Below are 26386 nucleotides of genomic sequence, written 5' to 3'. Positions count from 1 at the left end.
GGAGGGTGCCAGGTCGGGGGAACCCACCAGGCACACTCTGCGAACTGCCTGGGAGGAGGGGGGCGGGAGGCCCCCCGGACCTCTGACCCCTGCAGGGCCTTAGTCGCCTGCTCCTTTTCTGGGGCTGGAAAGGAAGTCTCTGAGCGAGATGGAGTCCATGCTGGACATGCTCAGTGAGTGTCCGTGACTCGTTTAACTGCAGCTCTACTCTGTCTTGTCAAAGGAGTGACCCAGGCTTTTCTTTCATTAAAAAAAAGACCCCAAAACTTAAGGCCTGATGAGTGAGAACAATACCTTCATCAAAAGGACTATCAGTCAAAGAGTGTGTTGCTTTAAGTATGAAGCATTTCCACAGCATCACAGGAAGCAATGGCACTTACCCGATTCTTATGTAAAACCAACATTGTAAGGTGTGTTTATATTACAATCAAATCCACTTTCCCCTCCGTTCGGCATCTTATGCAACATTGTGACCTAATTTATTAATAAACCTGAGGTTGACCTGATCCCCCGTGGCTGCGTATGGACACACGGCAGCACGGTGCTGCCTGGGCGTGAGAATATGGGATCCCAGGGCCTCGGGGGCACCAGGCAGAGAGAGCCCCTTGGGCACAGAGCATGCGGGGCGGGGGGCATCGCCCGGGGCTGCCAGGACACAGGCATGGAGGCCCACACGTTCGTGTTTCCTCAGAGCAAACCTGTGATGCGGGGCTGGAGGCCTAAATCAGCACTCCACCCCGGGGGGCAGGCAGTGGAGCCGGCGCTGGGAGAAGGCTGGGGAGGGCAGGGCCCCACTAAGGGGCTTCCCGGACGTCCTGAGCGTCAGCCTGCTTCTCCCTCAAGCGTGGATCTGGAATTTGGACTCAGCACCTAAGAGAAACCCCGGCCCCGGGCAGCCACTCACCTCATCCACCGTCCACCGGGCCACCTTGCCAGCCTGCACGTCGGCCACGCCGGGGAGCAGCTTGAGGTGCTGTTCGCGGCCCAGGGGAAGGTCCCGGAGAGGCTGGGCGGACGAGGACGACATGAAGACCGACTGGTGCAGGGCCTGCGGCGTCCGCGCGGCCAAGCGCTCTGCCAGACAGGCAGGCGGGCGAGGTGGGCAGCATCCTGGTGGCCCCTCCCCGCCGAGGGCCGAGTCAGACCCCCTGGAACCCTGGACGAACCTCGGACAGACGGCATCACTGCCCAGGAGGCCCTCCCCAGCACAGCGACACCGCTGCTCTATTTCAAAACCACAGTCAGGAGAAACAGGAGTTATGAAGGCTCGAGACTGTGGCCGTTTGCTAAGCAGGATCGAATCATCTCTGTGACCCACTGATGCCAGCGAGGAGCCGGCCTGTCACTGCACTGGCCTCTCTCTCCCTGAGTCCGAGTCAGAGCAGGCCCAGAGCCCCGCTGGACGTGGCTCTAAGTGGACGGGCACACCAGCCACCAGGGATGTGCCCGCACACGAAGCCCGGTTCCCTCCTGGAAGCTGCTGCCTGTGTCACAATGGGCCCAGGTCCACATCTGGCTTCAAGGGTCTCCTGGGGGACACCGTATGTGGAATTCAGCTCAGGATCCCAGGAGAACCTAGGTGGCAGCTGCTACTGTTGGTCCTTGCAGGGCACGCTGGCCTTGCCGGGCTTGGGGAAGAGGCTGCAGCTGAGAGCTTGGTGCCCCACCCCACCCACCCAAGCCCTCCTAACTGGGCCCTCCCTCGGGAGCAAAGCTCTGAGTGGCCAGGGTCCTAAGGCTCCAAGGGCACTGGCCGGTGTCTCCAAGGAGTCAGACTCCACTTCCACCCACACTCCTCCCCAGCCTTTCTGAACTAGTTTTCCACCTTCAAGAGGAACTTTAATCTTCTGTTATATCCTGACATTTAGATGGAGCCATGGATCTCAATTCCCTCATTATTCTGCTTTGAATGTACAAATGGATAAGGACAAAACCACTACCGAGATTCTAGAGAAAATTCATGCCTTTATAACGACATCTTTTAAGATACTTTCAACACACATTAGCCGAATAAAGCTGTTGATATTTTAAGACTTTGAAAAGAAAGACCACAAAAGGAAATGTTCTACGCCCTCTAAAAGTCTACCTTTCCTAATGCAAATGGCAGGTAAGTAAGCAGTAGCTATATCATTTAAAGTCTATTGTGAAGGCTTGTGTTTTACTGACCATGTCTGAAGAGCTATTACGCAAGTATTTCCATCTCAAATTAATTAACAGTTGTTAGTAGGTGAGGCTGTCCTGCGCTTTGCATGTTCACATAATCGCCTACTGGTTAGTGACCAGAGAGGTTCTAAAGTACAAGGGAGCCTGTCCATCTCTGCCCGACCGCTGAGCACAGACATCCAGCATGTTTACCCACGTGTGCGGTCCACACAGATAAACAGACGGAAAAATTGCGGCCTTCTCCCAAATTCTTCTGCTCCAGTTGCAGGCAGCAGCAAGTTCATCTCTAAATGCGGATTGTCCGACACTGACCTTTTTAGTATGTAAATAGGTTATCTCCTCCGTGTAGTTCAGCCAGCAGCACGTAAGGCTGAAACTTCACATCTTCACAAAGCCAGTAGGTTTACAGATGTGAATGTTCCTTAATGAAGCTGTCAGGTTGGACGGGAGCAGGTACAAAACAAGCCCTGGAAACCCAGGGAGGAAGCGTCACAGAGCATCTGCAGCTCCAGCCACGCAGAATCGCCAAGCTCTCCATGGAAGCCAGGAGTTAGAGCTCTGTGCTCTTAGGGATTAAGGCCTGAGCCAAAGCAGGGCTTTATTCTGGAAAAGTGCCGCATCCATCAGTTGGTTGCTTTTGCTGAAATGGCATGGGCTTAAAAGACAAATCACATATGTGTCCCAAACCCATGCCCTAGGTAACCAATCACGTGTCGTTTCTGAAACGTACAGGACTCTGAAAAGCCACGAGGAATCGGTCTTATGCTTGGAAGGAACGAAGATGTCTAGTGATGGTGATTGCGTTCCTGTGTGTGATTCACAAATAAAGGCTGAACAGGCCTCCGAGATGCAAAAGAACCCCCCTGTGCTCCCAAGCAAGGGAATTTCCCACATGGTAATTTTGGAAGCAGATTGCCTGAGTGCTGAGGCAGCCACTTGGAAATGAACCCAAGGTGCGGTTGTCAGCTCCACCGAACGGCACTGGGTTCCTCCGTCCACTGCTGCCCACGGCTCTGGCCCCGTAGGACGGGGATTCAGTTCTAGTAGCAAGATGGCTTTGAGGTCACCACTCAAGGCAGGGAGGGAGCCGGCTGGGTGCCGTGCATTTGCGCTCAGGCGGCTTTATGCTCTCAGTGGCTTTGGAATTCGTTCTTTGTCCCCATTAAATCAGTCTATTTGTTTTGAGGAAGGTTGAGGCTGGATTTCTGGAAGGCTGAGCAGAGCTTGGTGGGGATCAGGCTCTGGATGCCAGAGTGGGCCGCCCCCCCAGGGGGGCAGCAGGCAAAGGTCTGCAGCCACCGGCTGGGTGAGATCCCCTCCTGAGGGAGGGCTCTTGCCTGTGTGCCGGCAGCCCCAGTTTGGGGGCGCCCCGCCAGAACTACTCACATGCTGACCACGGATAACATTTTTACTACTCTCAGCTTTACAGCGTGAGTCGGAAAGCCGGGAGTTGAGTTTTCCTGCTCTAAAAGACGTGAGTTAGGTTAGGGAGGGAGGACCTGAGCAGGGACATTGCAATAACCAGCTGCCATCGCTACTATACGACTGGAGGTGACAATACCTACAGCGCAGAGCTGGTGGGAGGGGACGACAATGTGCCTTCAGTGACAGGTGCCACTCTAAGCTCCTGAGGTCAGGCGGACACTCTATGCACGGAAGTGGCTTTATTCAAAATCAACACAACGCAAGACGAATTCTCCATAGTAACACGAGAGAGGGCAGGCATTTTGGAGTGTTTCGTGGTGGTTGTTTTGCCTTCTTTGTACCATTTACTGGGTCTGATTTCTTCCGGAGCTGAGGGTTTGGGGTAGATAATCAGTCTACCTGGGAGAGGACGGTGACATCGGGGGAAGGGCCGATCCCCGCCACCCTGCCTGGGTATGAATCCTGGTCCCATGCAGCTGCTGAGTGACCTTGGATGAGATGCTTAACTCTTCTGTACCAAGGTTTTCCATCTTTAAAATGGGGTAGGGCTTCCCTGGTGGTGCAGTGGTTGAGAGTCCGCCTGCCGATGCAGGGGACACGGCTTCGTGCCCCGGTCCGGGAAGATCCCACATGCCGCGGAGGGGCTGGGCTCGTGAGCCATGGCCACTGAGCCTGCGCATCCGGAGCCTGTGCTCCGCAACGGGAGAGGCCACAGCAGTGAGAGGCCCGCATACTGCCAAAAAAAAAAAAAAAAAAAAAAAAAGGGGTAGTTGCAGTACTCACACTTCACTGAGTTCTTGGGATTAGAACGGCTCCAGCACATAAGTGTTCAGTGCACATCAGACATAACGCTACAGCCGTCCCCGCTTCTCTGTGGGGTAGATGTTCCAAGACCCCCAGTGGATGCCTGAAACCCAGGATACTACCAAACTATATATATACTATGTTTTTTCCCTGTACATACATACCTATGATAAAGTTTAATTTATAAATTAGGCACAGTAAGAGATTAACAACAATAACTGATAGTAAAATACAATTATAAAAATATACTGTAATAAAAGTTTTGTAAATGCAATCTCTCTCAAAATACCATATTGTACAAATTTAGTGCCTTTCCCATCTTAACTAAGCACTTATCAGGCACTGTGGGTATAACTTTTGCAGCTTGAGGTGCAAGAGCAAAACTAGCACAAATTTCTTTCTTCACAATTTCATGGATAGAAAATTCGTTCTTACCAGAGATCTTAGCAACCTCAGCATACGATTTGTTTTCTTTCCTTATTAAGTTGAGAACTTTAACCTTTTCACTTAAAGGAAGCACTTTATGATTTCTCTTTGGCACATCCCAACCGCCAGCATCACTATCTTGTGCTTTGGGGCCACTGTTAAGTAAAGTAAGGGTCACTTGAACACAAGCACTTCGATAACACGATAGTAGATCCATAAGTGAGACGGATACTAAGTGGCCAAAGGGTGGGACAAAGGGATGATTCTCGTTCCCAGTGGGAGCAGGATGGTGGGAGATTTCAACACCCTACTCAGAAGAGCAGCCAATGAAAAACGTATGAGTTGTTTCTTTCTGGAATTTTCCATTTAATATTTTTGGACCACAGTCGACCACAGGTAACTGAAACCATGGATTGCAAAAACACGGCTGAGGAGGGACCACTGTACCGTTACAAGATACAGAGATACTCTAAGTTGTGACAATAGTGAAGGTGGGGACTTAGATTTCCAAAGCCATTGTGGCTGGATGTGCCTAAAACCTATGGAAGCTGAAATTCAGACCGAAACTCAGGATCCTCAGGGCCACATTCAGATCTCACACCCAAGTGGCCCCAGAATGACACTGCAAGGGTCACCAAAGTCATCTGTGGAGTCCTGGTGCGCATGGATCCCCTGGCTGAGGCCGACGGAGGGCGGGCGTCTGTCTCCCAGGCAAACCGGTGCCCACGTGTGGCAACAGATCATGCTGTGAACACACGCTCAGCCTGCCAGCTTTGAAATTATGTGGCTCTTGACAGACTTTAGAATGTGGGGTGATCTGCATTATTTTAAATTCTGTGCATAAAATTAGACTTTTGAAAATATCCACTGAAAATTTTGCATACATTTTTTTTTATCGAATATGAACACACCGATTTTAGCTTTTTACCAAGCCCAGCATGGCTCACATCACTACATCGTTGTAAATAAATTCAAGCTCGTGAGCCTGTGATGAAGGTATTACTGTATTCTCATAACATCAAAAGGATCAGATTATTCTATCCTGGGGCACTCTGAATAAACAGAGCCTTCTAGATTAGGAAAGGATGCCCACCAAGAAGAGAGGGCAGAAAGGTTCTCCTAACTGGGTAACATACATACATCTCACCCACCGGGCCCAGCTTCCAGCTCTGTGTGCAGCGGGATTCTTTCTGGGCATTTCCCAGTTGTGTTTCCTCACTACAGCAGTGCCTCCTACCCAGCTCCCCTAAGAGTCAGCCAAGAAAATTCAGCCTGCAAAAGCAGCCCGACCGCTGGAGGTCTTAGCAGTTTACTTAATCAAAATGTCTTTTGCATCAGAAAATGAAATGTATGTGTAATCCTGGCTTTGCCTCTAACACCGATGTGTGAGTGACAGTAAACAAGTATATGCCTACACATAAGATAGATGTATTTCCCCTTCCAAAAAACAGCATGGACTGCTTGTCACCTCGGTGGTTTGCCATTTGTAGAATAGTTTGGTTGGAAGAATTTTTGTGCTATTTTTCTCTCCCTGGGTATTTCTTTTGGGTTTTATGCCTTAAAAAAAATATAATGAAGTGTTTAATGACTTCAGTCAAGGTGCTCTGAGATGGAGCACTCTCAAATGCCCATGGCCAGCATGTTCAACTCTGTGTCCAGCTGCAGGGTCTAGGGAGGCCCCGACTAGAGCATCAAGACTTGGCCGGGGGTCTGAGTCCATCCAGCAGCCCTCAGACAGGAGTGAAAAAATAGTTCCATCTCCCAAAGCGCTATGTCATTACCTTTCTCGCAGATGCAGTAACTCGCTTGGAATCCAGCTGACTCCTTGATGACACAGGTCTCCGTGGTGAGTGCTATTATCTGCCCTTGAACGGAAGACCCCAGCCCATGCAGGCCATCTTCTGCAAGTCCATGTACAGCTGGACGGGCCAGCTCTGGATGGCATGTGACTCAGGGGCGGCTTTCGGGGTGAAAGGACCTAACAGACCCATGGCCTGGTGTACAGCACAGGGCGCTTCCAGATTCCAGACCTAAAAAAGTCTTTAGAGACTAAAGGATTTTAATTCATCTGAAAATAACAGGAAAGCGGATCCCTGAGCTCTTCTCTAACCCTCTCTTCGTCCTTCCCACTTCTGTTCTAGCCCCCGGAGGAGAAAAATCCTTTATGGAAATGCTCTGTAAACACGGCTGTTTCTTCACAAAGGCTCACACAACAAAACTGAAGCAAGTGAGTCAAAAATGGTAACCAGAGGCTGCACGGCTGGGCCTTGAGTTATTTTTATTTTTATTTTTTGAGTTATTTTTAATCCCACTAGAAACAGGGGCTATTTCACAAGTACCCGCTTCAATGAAAGGGGCAGGAATTCCACCATGCTCTCCATTCCAAAGAGGAGGGAGTAAAAAATAAGATGGCGATGGGTCCCAACATCCAATTCCATGATGCCTCTCGCCTGCTGTATAGACTGGGACGGCTGCTGGCTTTCCTCAGTTTACCCGGCACCGACTGAGCATCCGCTCCCTTTGTGGTGGGCGCCCTACTCCGGTGGTGACTTCCGCCGCAGAAGCAGGGAGAATCAGGCCCTGCACTTGGCGATGCCTCTTCTCCCCACCATCACCGAGTTTCAAGGTCTTTGTAGTTCCCATGCTTGGAGCCTTCATTCCTGGGCTGCATCATCTTCTCTTGATTTTGATGGCATTGGACTCAGACCCTCCTCTTTTCCATTTGTTCCCCGAAACAACAGTGAGAAACAGGACAAGAGGAGCCCAATGTGATCGGCGAGACAACTTTCTGTGCCTTCGTGGGAGCAGCTCCTGAATCACAGGTGGGACGAAGTGCCCTGGATGGTCTACATCTGCACACTGTCCCTTCCCCGCGGGCCACCTGCAGCCACCTGAGTGGTGGATGGTGCACACCGAGAGGTGCTGGAAGTGTAAACTCCATCCTGGATTTTGGTGACTTAGTACAAAAAGAAAGACTGTAAAATACCTCCTTAATAGTTTCTCACATCTTGATTCACATGTTGAAACGATATTTTGGATATATTCGGTTAAATCGTCATTACAGTTTTCCAGGCGGTCACGGAGAGGCCTGGGCTCCTCGGAAGCCCCACCTTTTGGGCTTTACCACCAGGGACCTGTGCTCAGAATCCACTGACCTTCCTCTTTGGCCAGGCCCGCTCATTCAGTGAAAAGCAGGGACCTGCTCTCGTCCACCCACCGCAGGTCGCCCTCCCCCGGGTGCCCCTCTCAGCCACCCTTACAGGCAGCATCCGGCTCACACCCTGCCTTTGGCCCCCCCCACCCCATCACCCAGGGGCTCCCGCGGTCCCCCCTCAGCACCACCCACCTGTGTCCACCCTGTGCAAGATACGGCGTCTCCAGTTCTCCCCCAGCTCGTCTGTCCCTCCTCCCTGGCCCCGTCCTCCCTCCTTCGGGGGCCACCTCAGGGTGCTTCTCCTGCCCGCCTGCACCTGCTGGCCCAGGCTCCATCCACACAGGTGCTTCTGAGGTGCATGCTGCCAGACACAGCCAGGTCCCGACAGAGCAAGTCACTGAACAAGCACGGGACACTTCGCAGAGCCGGGCCCAGCCCTCCCCGCAGGAAGGGATCTACTGTTCCTGCTTCTGGTCCCGAGGGCGGGGTTTTAGCTTCTTCTTTTGGTCCTCTGCAGCAAACACTCTTTTTTTTTTTTTTTTTTTTTTTTCTGCTGTACGCGGGCCTCTCACTGTTGTGGCCTCTCCCGTTGCGGAGCACAGGCTCCGGACGCGCAGGCTCAGCGGCCATGGCTCACGGGCCCAGCCGCTCCGCGGCATGTGGGATCTTCCCGGACCGGGGCATGAACCCGTGTCCCCTGCATCGGCAGGCAGACTCTCAACCACTGCGCCACCAGGGAAGCCCGCAAACACTCTTTTAAGGGGTCTTGAATCCCAGGAGCCAGTCTATCGGTTCCCAGTCCCAGAGGCTCAGGGCTCCCTGGCACGAGGCCCTCAGGCCTCTCCCCTGTGCACAGCCCTCTCCCAGCCCGTTGGGGGATGAGCCCTGCCTCCTCGGGGTGCCTCCCATAGGATCCCCACCTTGCCGCCCTCTATGGAAATCGTCTGTTTGCTCTGCAGCTCCGTGAGTGGAGCATCGGTTCAAGGACAGTCATTTCCAATGCAGCCTCACATCCCCACGGGGTGACGCAGACCTGACACATGGTACCCAGCAGCACAGGTGCTTGCCACCTGATAGGGCTGTTGGACCAACTAAGGAATTTTACTGCAGAGACAAGTAATGCAGTGGCAAATGCTAACTTAGTCTGTGCCGGTAAACAATGAGTTTCCATCCTGTGGGCTTTCATTTGCCAAGTACACTCATTACTGAAAAGGCTGGGAATTGTTTGTGATTTGGACACTTACTCCTTAATTTGGTATGCGAGAAGCAGATATTCCCTGGTTTCATTTTAACAAAAATGCAACAAAATCCATGTTAACTTCTGTTATGTTAGTCATACAACAAAAGACTTCAGGGCAGCATGTTTTTTGATGGCTAAAGGGTGACCTTTTAGTTTAATATCTGCTTCACACAGCTTGAGACATCATTAATTAAGTTCTTCTGATTGTATACTACATCTCAATCACCCAATATGTCTTTTCTTTTTTTTTTTTGAATCCTCTGCAAGACTGTTTTCCTCCACTTGCAAAGGTGAGACCAGAACTGAATGAACACTAGCATCAACTTGACCGACAACTGGAGTTGCTCTTCTCAAAGCCGGCCTCCCCTTCCTGGGACCTCCCTGCCTCTTCCTCGGGTAGTTACCAAAGAACGAGCCCGGCTGGGTTGGATTTACAAATGGGAAGCCCCTGCTGTCTTTACACACGTAAAGAAATCACTACTGTGCGTGAAGAAACTTTAACTCCAGCAGTGGATGGTAGCACATCCTTGAGGGAAATGGATTTGGAAGCGAAGCCCCCCGAGCTGAGGGCAGCGTGTGGTCCCTGCTCCTAGGCTGGCAGCACAGTGCGACCGGGGCCAAAGCCCAGGCCGGTCTGCCAGCCGCGCTCTTATCACGTGGAGGCTGGGAGGGCAGTGAACTGATACAGGCACAAACCTTAAAACATTACACGGCCGGCCGACCTCTAGGGGGCAGATGCCTGGTGCTATTTCTCTAGCTCACCAGCACGGCACCTGGTCCATAGAAGGTGCTCCGTAGGTGTTTGCTGACAAGTGACAAGGCAGGTATAGGTCATGGGAAAGGGCAGAAGAACAGACCCTCCTGCCTGGTGGGAAGCTGAAGCGCCCGCCGTGGACATACCACGAGTGACACTCTGCCGGACCTGCCTCCTTGTTCCCTGTCCTGCCCTCCTCCCAGCTGCCAGTCGCACTGTCAGAGCAAAGGGTCTGTGGGTCCTCAACCTGATCAGAGAATCCCCGGGTCAGATCCAGAGAGAGGACTCCTCGGTTTCCTAGGCTTGCGGTGACGCCCCATGTGCCCGGGGCACAGCTCCGTGCCTGCCGGCCAGGGGCACTCAGTCAGAATGACCAACAGCACGCACGGGATGCAGCCGGGGCTCCAGGACCATGGGCTCCAGACTTGGGGCCAGCTGGGGACCAAGGGGACAAGCTTTTACTCTTTTTAAAAAAGATAAATTTCTTTATTTTTGGCTGCGTTGGGCCTTCGTTGCTGCATGCAGGCTTTCTCTAGTTGTGGCGAGCAGGGTCTACTCTTCGTTGTGGTGCACGGGCTTCTCATTGCAGTGGCTTCTCTCGTTGTGGAGCACGGGTTCCAGGTGCCCGGGCTTCAGTAGTTGTGGCCCGTAGGCTCTAGAGCGCAGGCTCAGTAGTTGTGGTGCACGTGGGCTTAGTTGCTCCACTGCATGTGGGATCTTCCTGGACCAGGGCTCGAACCCGTGTCCCCTGCATTGGCAGGTGGATTCTTAACCACTGCACCACCAGGGAAGCCCAACAAGCTTTTACTTTTGATTTTATTTACCCCACGTGACTTCATGGGGGCGGTGTGATGAGCCCTCTTTTACAGATAATGCAACGGTCTCAGACCCAATCAATAACTTGGCAAAAGTGATTCTGACGCAGGGCTGGGATGCCGACCGCGGAGCCCTCCACCCTGGCGGGGTTCTTCTCCTCCCCTCCTTCAGAAGCGGGTTCTTTCTGTCACTGCCTTTACGTTTCAATCCGAAGGCGGAGGCAGAAGTGATACTTGGGGGTCATTCTCGGGAAGACAGGGTTGCTTCTTAATAAGGAAAACCGACTAAGACCCATCTGTCTCCAAACAGATCTCTGGAAGAAGCATGGTCGGATGTAACTCAAAATGAACAAGCTTACAGGGAGTCGACCCAGGACCCAAGTGGGCCTCATCAGAGAGGCTCTGGGAGCTTTGGAAGGACCGGGATGGCGCTCAGCCTGCCAGGAGGTGACAGGAGGCTGCCATCCGGGGTGAGCAAGCCGAGGGCCCGCTCGCCGCCTGGGCACGCGCGCAGCTGGCTGTCCTTCTCAGCTCTGGCAGGAGAGCTGCTCCTTCCTTGGCAAGATGCTCAGTACAGATGCCTGCACCAGGCCGTGCCAAGGGTCCCCCTCGTGGAGGTGCAGACGTGTCACAGAGAGAATCAGAAACAGGAGTCTGCATCCTAGGGCCCGAGTGACTGATCTGCATGTCCCAGAGCCGGCGTGTTGTCACACGGCTCTGTGCTCCCCTCAGAGAGTGGTCCCGGGGGAGCTGTTCCAGCCCAGGGCAGCCCAGGAGGGTCTGCTCTGGGAGAGGGAGGACCTGGTGGAAGCTGGGCCGCCCCCGTGAAGTAAAACTGCACCCCCCTCTTAGGTGTTGATGACATATTTTACTTGTGATCCTTGTTTTGTTGAAAACACATAAATACACTAGTATTTCACATCTCACTTTCCACATTTGACTTTTGGGCAAATTCAATGAGGAAGCAGCTTATGGGATGTTTTCTCTTTTTAGGAGTTGTACCTATTTCCAATGTTTTCTTTGTTTTCAGGGAAACAAGCTGAAAGGATGCACCTGGGAGAGGCTGCGGCTGGGGGCTGGGGCTTGATTCTCATCCCTGCCCCCCCCCTCCCCCTCACCGGGGTCTGCACCCGTGCCAGAACTCCCCAGGGCTTTGTGTTCTGAGGAACCCCTCCTGCCTGTCGCCCTGCACACATGGACCCAAAGGGCATCTCAGCCCCATGGAGTCCTCTGGGCTCCTTGGCCTGGTCTCACCTGCTGGTAACAGGGAGCACAGAGGGGTGAAGACTGGAAGAAGTGAGGTCAAAACAAAGCGATGTTAAGGCTAGTCCTCCTTGTTGTAAGAAGAAATTAATAATGCTGGTATTCTATAGACTTCAGTCTTTTCTTTTAAAATTATTGGATTATAAGAAGAAATGTTATACCAATACTTAAGAAAAGCTCTTTTCTCTGGAGCTTGATAAAACATGCAGTCTCTCCATAGTCTTCTTCATGTGATTCAAGTCTTGTCAGAAACTCGGTTCTAAGTCATTCAAAGGCTATTCTTTTCAGTCTTCTATCTTCTCTCCCTAAACATCCCTTGAATCCCTCGATGTCAATATGCACAGATGATATATACGACCTCTTTTCCAATTTATTAGCATTCAAGAAAATGGAAAGCTTTTACTATGCTCAGGTTGTGTGTGTGTGTGTGTGTGTGTGTGTGTGTGTGTACATATGTGTGTGTTTTAGGAAAACAGGAAAGGAAAAAACCCCTCCAACCATGTCAGCGGCAGGAACAAGCACCTGGCAAATACGAGGCGGAGAGATAATGAAGGAATCTGATCGGCGACGACACTCTGCATTTCAACCTTCTTCTGCAAAGTGGGAGCCCTGCCAATGGAGACCTCCACCCCCGACCGGAGCAGACCTGTGCAGGCTGCCCCCCTCCCCCAACAGCTGCCACCCTGCCCTCACATGTGTGTCCCACGTGCCTGAACAGCTGGCCTTGAGCCATCTCTTCTCCTCATTTTGTCCTGCGTGCTGAGCTGATTTTCCAACCGCCCCCCTCGCCCCCCCGAGCTGCAGGCACAGTCAGAGGCTGTTTTTGATAATAACTCAGCACAGGAGGCAAGAACATTCATTGGTCTGAAGCAGGGCCTCTGCTGCCTGAAATTCACATCCTTCCATTAGAATTCCCTGTGGAAGCCTGGAACCAGAACAACCCACAGAACCAGTCAGGAACTGGGCTGCACGGAGTCTGCAGGGGCCCGAACATGCCGGGCACACAGCCCATCACGTGCTTTGAGAAAGTACAGACTGAAAACTATGCTCTCTGCTGTTGGAAAACCTAGCCAGGATAAATTAAGGCTCAGAAAAGTACGTTTATGATCCTACTGCATTTACAGTATACATTTGACTTAGATGCTAATTTTACATATTCCTAATATCTTGCAGAAATGACAGTCTATCTGTAATTTCCAGTTTTAAAAAGTGCAAGAGATTGGATCAAATCTCTGGCATCTATCACGTGCCTGTGTAGAGAGGTCGGAATGTGATGGGATAAGAGGTAGTATGATTTTTCCTGGAATGACTTAATTGACTATTCTTTTCCATTTATGTGATTATATCAAAAGATACACAATTTGGAAACTATATATTTTACACGTATCAGTAAAAGTACCTACTAGGCAAGTATCTCCAGGAAACTTCTAAGTAACTATTCCAAACCTATCATATTAGACATTCCAACAACAACCAAGGGGCACCTGAGGACGTGGACTGGGCTGCATCACCTCGGCAGGTGGATGGCAGTTTCCTTGGGTCACTTACCTCAGCGCACAGACAGACATAAGAAACACTGACGGGTCTCTGTTAGGGGAGCCCTGACTTTGCTCATACGAGAGGCAGACGGTCTGTTGTAAATGGAGCCTCAGCTCCCACATGAAGGGGACTTTGTGATGACAGGGTAAGCCCCCTTCTCAAGTAAATGACACCGCTTTTCAGCTCTGCAGGAATAACTGCCTTCGGGATCAGTGATCTTGTCGGAAAGGCTACCTTCCACTGAAGACCCTGTGGAAGTCACCAGAATGAGATTATGTCTGAAGGATTGAAAGTGATGGATTGCTCGGTCACAGGATTACCCATCACTGGTAATGAATTATGGGAGTAAGGTGGTTACCAACCAAATCCTTCTCTTAATTATCCACTATAAAAGGCAAGATGCCAAGATCTGTGTGTTTATGTGGGTGGGTGTGGATTTAAAGGCACAGCAGCGTTAGGGATGAAGAGAGCCGGTGTGTGGAGAAGACCTGCTCAGGTGAGCTGTCACCACGCTCTCAAAGCCCTGCTCTTGTGACGCATCACATTTAGAAACATTCTGCAGCGCTTCTAATAAACCATCTGCAAGAGAAAACACGGGGAACAAGACGGAATGCTGACAGAGGACAAATGGCTGTGATGGAAAATGTGCCTGAAATAAATGAAAAACAGCACGTTTCTGAGGCCAGACGACCCCTCCTGCTTCCCACGTCACCTGTGCGCGTTCAGAGAAGGAGCCCTCCCTCCTGGCCCAGGTCTCCTTATGGCCAGTGTCCCCACCCCAGACACTCCTCCATCACGTGGTCAGGCTGCGCTGCGGCAAAGTCTATGCTAACCTGGGCAGCAAGATCTGTTAAACTCTGTTTAAGGCCGTGTCCCTCTACTAGGACACACCCGTGTCACACTCTGGGGGATGCAGGGATAAATCACTGTGGCAACAAGTCGGCGGGATGAAAGTACCCCTGAACCCCATCACTGAGCTCCACCTTCTTCTAGAACAGCGCCCACCTCAGATCCGTTGCTGCCACTTTAATAAACCACCCCAAATTGCTGCTTCTCAGCCATTCTCATGGCCTCCTCTTTTCAGGGGTTCCCACCGAGTCATTCCAAGTGGAAGATGATGACGGTTGAATGCAAGTCCAAAGAAAACGTTAAACACACTTCACCATGTAACCGTAATAACACCAGACGTTCCCCACGTCACTGACTATTTGGGGAAAATGCCATTCTATTTCAGACTCTGAACAGGAAGGGGAGAATTCCAGGGAACCCTTCCCCACCTCTCATCTCTGCATGTTATTCTTTCAAAGGTTGGCTATTGTTGCTTATACTTCCCTTTGTTTCTTGGTGAGAAAATTAATTACTAAGCTAAAATAATTTGCACTGAGTGAATCTGAACCTTGTTTCTAAATTATGTTTGGACTTTGGTTTTCCTGAATCATGGGTAATGATCTAAGTGTCATTAGGAGAGTTTTTTCTCAGAAGGAAAAATTTTACAGGTGTAGATTAGTGGCCCAAATCATATTGGTAAATTCTAGGTGGGGAAAAGGAAAACTGCTGGTTGGGCCTCAAATTATGCTGCCTTAATGACTAGGAAAATATAATTCGCAACTTTTCCTTTCTGGGAGCTCCAGATAACAGTGCTGCAGGGAGGAGAAACAATTTGACGAAAGCTTTTACCTGCTGGCTGAAACTAAGCAGCCTATTTATAAACTGCTCTGAAGTTTAAGTAAAAAGCTCTTATATACTCAAAGTTCAAATGAGAGAGCTGGGCAGATGAGTGAAGACACAAAGGAGAAACACAAGCTGGGAAGGAAAAACATAATGGACTGAACCAAAGGCAATAACCTGACAGGCGATACAGGGGGTCAGTGGGGACCAGAAGACGAATCCAGTTAAGGTCGGCCTGTGACAGCCCTGGAGGGGAGACAACATCGTGGGTAAAGAGCGTCCTATCAAATATCGGGTGAGACGCTCAGCTCGCCCTGCCCCCAACTGCTAAAAGCCGGTCCGCTTCCCCTTTGCCTCCCCAAGCTGACCCCACCCCACAAGGCCCAGCCCTCAGGCAGCACTAAGTGCCAGGCACCGTTTTAAGCCACAAAGAGGAAATGGAGTTTGCCTAAGAACCTGCTAGAAAGCGGACTCGCAGCTGAGCTGTCTGGCCTCCTGGCCTCCCTTGACCCCGACATTACCCTGCCTTATGAAGGAACTGGTGGGTATTTAAGTGATGGAGGAATATTGCCAACACATAGGCAAAGGCCGGTCTGGAGATGAAGGTTTAGTAAGAATCCATGCGGAGGAATTATTTACCTGCCTGGGACGTAGGAGTTAGGCCTTGAGGTGTGACATCTATGGGGTCAAGTTTAGAGCACAGGAGAACAGGGTAGAGGACACAGAATAGAGTGGATTTGGAGTAAAGGGGTTCCCGGGGGGCGGGAGGGGCGTGGCGCAGTACATACGCACCCCAGGAGACAGGCTAATTCAAGGGACGGATTTTGGGGTCGGGGTCGGGGGATGGATGCCGCGGAGTGTCCACGTGACTCCGAGTGTGCGCACCATCCGCAGGGCCAGCCAGCAGCGAGGGGTGCCATCACACCGTCTTGGCTCAGGTCTGGCAAGTAAGAGCGACCTGGTCAGAGACAGCAGCCAGTTCACAGAAGTGGTGTTGGTGGCACAGCTGGGGCTCCAGAGAACAAAGTAAGAGTCTGAAGGAGATGCAGCCTTTGATCGGCTCCACTCCGACTATGGACCAGTAAAGGCACATGAACGCGAACACCTTTCACTGGAGATCCCTCCCCAGTCAGAAGTGCAGCTCCTATGCCGTGGTGGTTGAGCTCCACACAGCCTAGGGAGGTGCTGGGGGTCCAGACCTGTCCCCAGTCCCAGGGCCAGCAAAGCACACAGCGGGTATCAAAGCTGGCCCCCGACTCTCACCCACCTCACCACTCTTCCCATCAGCCTCATGTTGTTTTCTCGTCTCTACGAGTTTGATGTGTCTGTGTTCGCCTGCAGCATCACAGATGAGGTGACCTTTAATAAACATTCCCTGGGAGCCTCTCGTGGGAGTTTGCATCTCCCCTCTTCATCTCTGGTGGCTGTAAGGTTTTTCTTTTCTTTTTTTCCTTTTCTAAACTTTACAATGTGCCCTTAAGGAAAAGATTTCAAAATAGGCAGTTAAATTCTGCTAAGAGCAAAACGAACAGTTCTGAGCCAAAGAGTGCCTGTCCTCCATCGGGAGCTGCCTGCGGTTGTGACCGGGCTGCTGTGATGCCGGGACCGAGCCGTGGACTCGGCAACAGGCTGCCCTGAGCACTCGCCTTGGGCACCTTGTCTAGACGTGTGACTTCCAGAGCCTCAGATTTCTCCACTGGCAAATGGCGTGAGTTAGTAACAACACAGGATTGTTAAGGGAATTACATGGCTTGGATGAGGTAGCACTGTGTGAATGAGCAATGAGCCCTTCTTTTGGTTTTCGACCCTCCCTTCCAGCCAGAGAGCAGGTGACTCCCAGGTGAAAGAGCAGATGGGCGTCTCCTTTCGTGAGTGGGCAGGGCGGCCCCTCTGTTTCTGGGGCCTTCGCTGAGGCCTGAGTCTGGCTGGCTGTCGGGCTTCAGGTGCCACGCCTCGGGGGCCCTTGTAGGGAACCCGCCTCAGTGGGGTGGGGAAGGGTCTGAGCGGCCCGCACGCTGCCCCCTTCTTTCTATCTTTCTTGCCGTCTCCCGGGAGAGACGAGGACTCTGCAGAGGGAGCGAAGGATACTCTCACATGGGCTTCTTTCTCCAAAGCAGAATGAAAGTGAAGCCTTAAGGAATTCACGTGAATCTTAACACCTCTCCACTGCCCTCCGTCAGTCCAGCCCTGGCTGCCGACACCCGCCTCCCAGGAGTGTGGGAATGTCACCGTCGGAAGCACATTGCTGCTTTGCTACACGGACGGGCCAGGCAGGAGGGGCTGTATGTCAGTTCCTGCTGTGCGTGTCCAGTGGGGTGTCCGCGCACAGTGGGCAGCACAGACGAGCCACACTGAGACCCCACCCTCATCCTGGCATTAGTTCCCCCTCCCCCTCCCTCTTTAACGGTGATCACAGTAAATGACAGTATTTTATATACGTCTCTCTATATCTCCGCCACGCTGACTGCCTTTCGATAAAAGCCCATAAAACAAATCAGAAATGACCAAAAGTAGGTTAGGGGAAAGGTGAGAAATAGCAACTCTGAAATAATTCTAAACCAGTGTATGATTTTAGCCCAGTGAGCTGATAAACTAGGCCATTCAAATATATTACACCAATATTTTCTCCAGCAAGAGATTGCTTGTTGGATTTGCATTCAGTTTCACTTTAGGACTTAATTCCTGGTTTAAAAAAAAACAAAACAAAACGGGAAGGGAATTTTCCATTAGCTGTATTTTACTTAGACCCAGATCCAAAGCCTGGCCAAGGCGTATTACAATATATAATCAAGCATAATTACATTAAAATATTAAACCACCATCAGCTATTAGAAATAATGAAATTTCTTGCATACAGTCATCGCATGAATTGCTCTGGCGATTGTCAGACTCCCTCATCAAGAGAATCTGCCTGAAGTTGCAGGGATTTCACTGGCCAGAGTGCTGCAGGCCATCAGCAAATCTGTGGACTAGGGCGGGGTGGGAGAGCTTCCATCAACGCTGCAGAATTAGAGGAAGTTCTCTCTCTAATGACATCCTTGGATGAACAGTTCTGTGGCATAAACAGCTGAATTCTAACAGTAATAAACATTAGTCTAAAGTAATTAAAGTACTGGTAGAATTTTAGGCTATGTGATAATAGACAATGCAATAAAAGCAGTTCTACGATTGTCAGAGGGGCCCTGTATGATGTATTCACAGTGCTTGCTGATATCCTCCAAATTTTTGTTTTTGTAATAGAGAATTTAAATTATATTTAGCTCAAGCGGGCATTTGAATTTAAATCCTAAAAAAAAAATCGAGTTTCTCTAAAGCATTTTAAAGCAATCTTGCTCATAGTACTTATTTGCTTGGCCAACTCTTTGTATAGATAAGAAAAGTAAATGGCAGGCCATTAGACAAAACATCCAATACTCTGGAATTACCAACGTCCAGAGTAAGGAGGCTTCAGTGTAAATCCTGTCAATTTATGTGTGTGTATACGTATGTATGTATGCATACATTTTTTCCCTTCACTTTGGCATATTCCACTTTTTTTGGCAAGTTATGTGGATGCGCTAGCTTTGTGGTTCTGAAGCCAGATTAGAATCACCTGTGGAGACTTTTAAATCTGGTGATGCCCAAACCAATTAAGTCGGACTTTCTGGGGGTGCCGATGGGGAGTGGGCAGTGGTGCTTTTACAAATTCCTGTCACCAGGGCTGAGAATCGCTAGCCTAGGGCCATATCTCCACCCTCACCACCTGTCCCGCTCTCTTCTCTCCTCCTGTCTGCACGGAGACCCTGAAGGGAACTATAAAGGGGCACACTCCCCGAGGCAGGGTCAGCTCTGGTGCCTCCAACTCCTGCCTGGGTTCTCAGGCTGCACAGTCCAGGGGGCCGAGCAGGCCTAGCAAAGGGGCTGGCGAGGCGGGGGGCTGGGTGAACCGGTGAGCACACCCCCAACTTGCAGGAGGGGCCCCCCAGGGCCAGCCTGTTGTGCCATCAGGAAGGTGAGCCCAGGGCTGCCAGATTTTCAAGAGAAGGCAGAAGTCTGGGTTTTCATGTGAAAACCTCTTGGTTTTTAAATGCTTGCCATGAATTAAACATTTATGAAAACTCTGTGCTGGCCACACAAGGACCTGCGCGGCCAAGCCTACAAATACCAATTTACAATGTGTGAGCGAGCACAGATACCCCGGCTGCAAGGATAACTGGATAAATATCTGCAGAAGGAAACACGAGCAATGTCTGGAAAGTTGTCACTTTTTGAACAGTAGAGATAAATCTGCATTTGCTTATTTGTAATTTAGTGGTGCTCTCGGCACCAAAGAGTATAACTTATATTAACAAGCCCTCAAAAAGACTTTGTTACATGAAGGACAATTTAAACCCATAGGTTTACAACCACTGTAAAGCAAGCATACAAGCAACGCAAGCAACACACCCACCCAACTTGACTGTCTGAGAGCCTCAGGACAGAGCTTCTCACGCTGCCGTGCGGTGCGGCTCTCGTGGGCGTCTGGCTAGTGCAGAATGGATGGCGCGGAGCTGAGATTCTATCGTTACTACAAGCTCTCTGGTGATGCTCATGTGACAGATCTCAGGACCAGACTTCGAGAAGCAAAGCCTTAAATGTCACGTAGGCTGGTTATAACCCCAGGACCCTTCCAAACAATAAGACTGATTCTCCCTGAAGGCCTGGCACCTATTAGGAGCTCAATAAATACTTGCCAAGCGATGGAGCAAACGAAATGAACTTGGAGCATCCCCAGTGCAGGGCAAGCAAAGTGCTGGGCGGACGCCGCTGGAGGTGGGGACAGGACGAGGGGACGAGGCAGCAAAGGGGTCTTGCCATCCAGCTGGGGAAGAGGCACGACCACAGGGCAGGTGGCAGTGAGGTCGGCTTGCGGTTTCTAACTGGGAGCTGTCAGAGGTACCCCCAGAAGACACAGGGAGTCTCAGATTGAGGCCTCTGAGAGTCGCTCGGAGGGGTTTGGCTTTGTCCCTTTGGCCGTGGGGAGCCAGGAGCGGCTTTTAAGCAGGGAAGTAAGGTGATCAGATGAGGATTTTAAGAAGATCATCGTGATAGTGATGTGATGGAGGCCTGCTGGGAGGAGACCCCCAAGGGCTCTTGTTTAGAAACTAAGTTCAGGATGGTGGGAAGGTTATGTGTACTGCCGGCTGCTGGGCCTTCAAATTTCCATTCCCGTTACAGAAAATAAACCTCCTAAGATGGCAATGGCCTTATAACTCTGGTCTCACTTAAGTGCCTAGTTACAGATGCCTGAGAATCTTTTACCCAAAGGAATCTGTGTCTCTTTGCAAGGAATAAGCCCGAAGAAAACAATAATACAGAAAGAAGGCAATCTCTGGTTGTTATTAATTCACATGGGGGACTTCAGGAAACTGAAATCGGCTTGTAGAAGAGAATGCACCTGACCGTTAGTAAAGCTGAACAATTTTACCTCCAAACAAATGAAATTTAGTCACAAACCTAGAATGATCTCTTTCCCTACGAAAGAGGGCTGCTGTTAAGAAAGTGAGCATGTCCTAATCCCTACATCCTGTCATTATTAATTCTGCTTATGTGCATGGAGAGGAATTTATCACATTTGTTAAATAAATAGGAACTGAAGTAGGGCCATGAACAATACAAGCCAGAGCCCTTTCCTGTAACAGGACAGAGACCTTGCACAGAAGCCCAGCATTTCAGACGGAGAAGGAGCTGAACCACCATTTCCCTGCAGTGGAGGCCCTGTAACATGATCCCTGTGCTTTCTGTGCTGGAATAAAGGACCCCTGCCTGTTTTCCCATAGCAGTGCGTACTTCTCCCACAGCAATTATTTTATTTTGTTCAAAGCATACTGCTGCGGAAAGAGCAAGCATGGATTTTAGAGTCAGACAGATCTGGGTTCCAATCCCAGCTATTCCAGAGTCAAGCTGTGTGACCTTGGGCACGTTACTTTACCTCTCTGGATCTCACATTTCCTCCTCATAAAGCGTCATCTCATCTGAGATAGACATCAGTTCAACCTAAGAGTAATTACACATTCCAAGCCCTGAAAGTCCCGTAGATGCCTTGAGAATCCTTTTCAGTCTTCAGTATGTTTCAATTTTTTTTTTTTTTTTGCGGTACGCTGGCCTCTCACTGTTGTGGCCTCTCCCATTATGGAGCACAGGCTCTGGACGCGCAGGCTCAGCGGCCATGGCTCACGGGCCCAGCCGCTCTGCGGCATATGGGATCTTCCCGGACCGGGGCACGAACCCGTGTCCCCTGCATCGGCGGGCGGACTCTCAACCACTGCGCCACCAGGGAAGCCCTGTTTCATTTTTTTTTGTTGTTCAATGAAGGAAGGTGGGCTGCCCTTCTGTCCCAGGGTTCCAGTGGTCCCTTCACATGATAAGAGCAGCAAAGGGTGGTTGTGGAGATTAAATGAGATACATGTGTAAAATACATGGCACCTAGGATTAAATACATAATATTTTCTTTCTCCCTAACTTACTCATTGATGTCCCTACCTCTCTGATCTCATCTCAGCATCTGTCCACACTGAGTGTGAAGCTGAGAGCAGAGTGAGCAGGTCAGGTGGCCACTGTGACTGAAAGTTCTGGGAAAGGTGGCTCCTGGGCCTTGTGGCCTTGTTCTGTATCCTGAGTGCACGTCAGAGGTGTTTGAGGGTGTCTGTGATGCACGAGAACGACTCGTTGATGGTCCTGTTTCCACACGGCATTGTTCCCATATAAGCCTCTCACTGGTGACTTCCAGCTCCCCAAGGAATTCTTTCCAAATGGAATGAATGTTCTAGGTAAGCGTGGGGACAAGCCCAGCCTGGGGAGATGGGCCAGGTGGCAGGTCTCCAAGAAATAACCAACAAAGGTTAGAACATTTCACTCAGTTTCAAAGAAAATATGCCCACTGTCGAGGGCAGCGAAAGGACAGTACAGCCTTTGGTATTTCAGCCTTTATTTCCAAACTATTTTTTCCCCACATTTCAGTGATAGGCTGTAACCTGGACAAACTCTTTTTAAGCACATTGATGTTTGTGTCTGTTTGTCTTTTGTTTTTCTACTTTCTTAAGATTAGGCCTAATCAGCGATGTTAATTTACACCAAATGAACTTAGCCATTTGCAGCTCACCAAAGAAAATAGTTCCACTGAGAGATCCTTCAAACAAAAATTTTACAGAAGTATTCATTATAATAATAGTCATCATTTATACAACTTCTGTGGCTAGTTTAATCTGTGTAGTAAAAATTATGAAAAAGTGGAATTGTGATAATAGCTATTATTTCTACAAGGACACAACCTGAATAAAAACTGTTTTCTCCCCAACAGTTTTATTCAGACAGCACAAGAATGGAATTTGCAACAATTCCAAAAACTTACATATACTTCTAACTGAATAAAGTTTTTATTGGGTAATTTAAAAAAATACATGTTTTTGCATTAAGGAGTTTTAGACCCTTAGCTTGTTAGTAAAGTTACGTGAACGAGTGAATGAATGAATGAACGAGTCAGCGGCTGTAAAGAACCACAGCCCTAAATGAAGTCAGCGGCGTCTCCGAGTGCCCGCAGCAGGGAGGACAGGGGATCGGAATCGTGGGCCCAGCCGCCCTGGCTCATACTGCTTCCTCTCCCAGGAACAAGAGCCCACCATCTCCCCTCACCCTGGTCCCTGGGCCCTTATTGCCCTTCCCCTGGGTTCCAGGAGCTGCTGGGAGCACCCTGCCCTGAGTTCCTGTCCCCGAAATCTTCTCCAGGCCACACTGGGCACCTGCCTGACTCCTTCTCCAGCATGAGCTCTGAGATGCGTGGCGGCTGGGCCCAGGCCCACCTCATTTACTGCTTAGCGCAAGAGATGTGCTCAAAAATGATCTCTGGTGTCTCTCAGACACCTTAGAAAAGATCTTCCTTATTCACATTTAAGAGACAGTTACACGGCGCTTATTATGTCCCTGTTACTCATTGTTCTAAGTCTAAAAAATTTTCCAAATATCAACCTCTCAAAATTATCAAGCCTATTACAGGGGCGGAAACTGAGGCAGAGTGGGGTTGGGTAAGTCGCCCGAGGGTCCAGGGTTGATTTGCAGGATTTGGAGCCAGCAGTGTGGGCTCAGACTCAGTGATGGCCGCTTGGAGGGAAAGGGGTCTGGGGTTTCTCGTGATGCAGGAGCCAGTTTCCGGCGACAGCATCACCCCCGCGAGGTAAGGGTCTGCCAAGCACAGCCACGCCTGCCAGCTGGGCTCTCCTTAGGGGGAAGTGCAATTGCCTCCTACACTTCTCTCCACTGGCCCCCTTCTGCTCTCTGGAATTGCCTTGAAACAGTCCATTTTCTCTTCCTCATAAAAAATCATGGTCTTATTGTCCATATAGATGTCACACCTTTACCTGCCTTTACAAACGGTCCACAATTCAGTTGTTTTCCCCAAATGGAGATAAGGCTCATTTTCATCATTCTGATTTAGTGAGACTTTGTTATTGGTAGAACAGGGTGCATCCAGAAATGTGGTTTTCCAAAAGTATATTTAAGGCTAATTTTCAAAATGGTTGGAAAATCGCTACATTCAGAATGCCAGCCGGAGGAAATGGTTGCCTCTGGGAGGGCTACGGGTTTGATGCATGGGTCTGACAGTCACCATCTGTGCTTTCTGCAGGGGCGGCCACACCACGCAGGGATGTGCAAGGTAAAGGTGCAATCGAGGACTTTAAAGTAAAACAGCAGTGGGCTCACTGAACTGATTAAATCCCACTTCCCACCATGGTGTGTGTTCCACCTGCATCCAGCCTTCCCATCATGGAGCACTGCACGCGGAACCTAAAACTTGTTCTTTAAAAAATTCAACGCATTACAGATAGGCTGTTTCTGAAAAGTTATTTACACCACGGCCTTTCCTATTTATGAAAATAAAAGGAAAATAGAACCTCAGAGATCAGCCATTTCTACACAAAGTAGAAATGCAATCATTTGAAGAAGAGATAGCAAGTTAACAGGAAGAGAGGCAGAACGCAAACAACAAGTAGAAGGAAAAATAAAACGTAACAGGAATGAAGATGAAACTGGAGGGAGCAGAAAGGGAGAAGAGACCTAGTATATAATACAGAGCAAAAGACATGAAAGATAAAAATGAAAAATTCTAGCAAAGTAAAATTGAAATAAAAAAAGAATTTTTAAGGAAAGATTAGAGAAGGAGATCCACCAAATACGTAACTAGTGTCTCTGAGAAAAAACAAAACAGTAAAACAAAATAAATACTTGTATATATAATAAAAGATACCCTTTCCTGAACATTTTGAATCTATACGCTTAAACATGCTTGAATCTATACACTGAAAGGGCTACCATGGGCCACATCAGGTGAATGAGAATACAATACCAGGATGTATCTTAGTAAAGCTATTGCAGTTTAAAGATAAACACTGATTTGGGCAGCTAGGAAAGCCTCCGCTCTCTCCTCAGATTTCCAAAAACAGAACCCAGGAATGGCAGGGAAGATGGTGAGTAGGAAGTGCCAGGAAGCCATTTCCTCTCTAGACAGCAATTGCACTGGCAGAATGTCTGATGTAACTATTTTGGAACGCTGGAGTCTATCTGAAGGCTTGCAGCTTCCAGGGGAGGCTTGGATGGTAAATCATGGTTAATTTTGGTTAACTCTGGCTTTTAGCACAGCGGTGGCTACCCATTCCCCACCCTCAGGCCTGTGGCAGGCAGCTGTGCCCACATTCCTGGACCAGCTTGCATGTGACCTGCAGGAGCCAGGTGAGCAATGAGGACCGTGTCCTCCAAATACCAGGACTCTGTGTTCTGGCCGATTCTGACTGTGGAGCTGTGGGCACGGAGGCAGATGCTGTTGCTGCAACCCTCACTGGCTGAAGTGGCTTTCATGGTATTTAAAGAAGGAGCGCCTTTCAGTTTTTTTCCCTTCATTCTCCTCTCCCCCTTTTATCCCTTTTGAGAGCCAGGTACTTAAGGATTAGAGCATTCAAAAGCAACTGCATAAAGGGAGAGTTTAGAAAGTCACTACACATACCCAGGGAAAGATGTGGCTCAGAAAAACCCTAGAAAACCTTACGTTTATACCTCAGGTTGATCCCCAGTACAGAAACACTCTACAATTATTAAAAACAAAAACAAAACAGCGAACCCTGGGCGAGGGGAAAAAATGTGATTAATAGAGACACCATAGTATGAGATTCAAACGTCCAGTTTCCCACAAAAAACAGCAAGGTATACAAAGAAGTAAGAAAGTATGACCCATTCAAAGGGAAAATATAAACAGACAGAAACTGTCCCTAAGAAACTGTCTAGTAAGTCTGCCATCCTGCTCAGATGGCAGACTTACTAGATAAAGACTCTGAAATAACCATCTTAAAGATGCTCAAAGAGATTATTAGATGCTTAAAGATGCTTAAACAGCTAAAGGAAGATGTGAACAAAGTCAAGAAAACAATGTATTAACAAAATGAAAATATGAATAAAGAAATAGAAATCATAAAAAACTAAAAAGAAATTCTGGAGTTGAAAAGTATAATAATTGACATGAAAAATTCACTAAAGGAATTCAAAAGCAGATTTAAGCAGGTAAAAGTAAGAGTAAACTTGAAGATAGGAAAATTGAAATTATCAAGTTCTGAGGAATAGAAAGAAAAAAGATTGAAGAAAAGTGAACAAAGTGTAAGGGAACTATGGGACAGCATCAAGTGGACCAACATATGAATTGTGGGGGTCCCAGAAGGAAAAAAATAGAAAGAGGGAGGAGAGAGAGAGAGAGAGAGAGAGAGAGAGAGAGAAGAATACTTGGATAAATAATGGCTGAAAGCTTCCCAAATTTTAGGAAAGATATAGATCTACAAATTCAAGAAGCTCAATAAACTCCAAGTAGGATAAAGTCTAAAAGAGACACATTGAGACACATTGTAATCAAACTGTTGAAAGCCAAAGACAAAGCAAGAATCTTAAAAGCAGCAAGAGAAAAGGAACTCATCATGTACAAGGGATTCTCTAGAAGATTATCAGAGGACTTCTCAGCAAAAGCCTTGCAAGCCAGAAGGTAGTGGGATAATATATTTAAAGAGCTGAAAGAAAAAACTTCCAACCAAGAGTTTTACATCTGGCTTTCTTTCAAAACTGTCTTTCCAAACTGAGGAAGGAAC

General features: G+C 49.2%; 1 protein-coding gene across 1 annotated transcript in view; it reads right to left on the bottom strand.

Moving 5' to 3' along the window:
• L3MBTL4 (L3MBTL histone methyl-lysine binding protein 4) overlaps positions 1 to 26386 on the bottom strand; it is a 400149-nt gene that overhangs the window by 8273 nt on the left and 365490 nt on the right. The window contains 1 exon segment of the mRNA XM_060118356.1: positions 905 to 1048. Within this exon segment, the coding sequence (XP_059974339.1) occupies positions 905 to 1048 (144 nt within the window).

The sequence above is a fragment of the Mesoplodon densirostris genome, chromosome 15 (assembly GCF_025265405.1).
Source record: "Mesoplodon densirostris isolate mMesDen1 chromosome 15, mMesDen1 primary haplotype, whole genome shotgun sequence".
Classification (NCBI taxonomy): Eukaryota; Metazoa; Chordata; class Mammalia; order Artiodactyla; family Ziphiidae; genus Mesoplodon; species Mesoplodon densirostris.
This window is presented reverse-complemented; position numbering and strand designations above follow the sequence as displayed.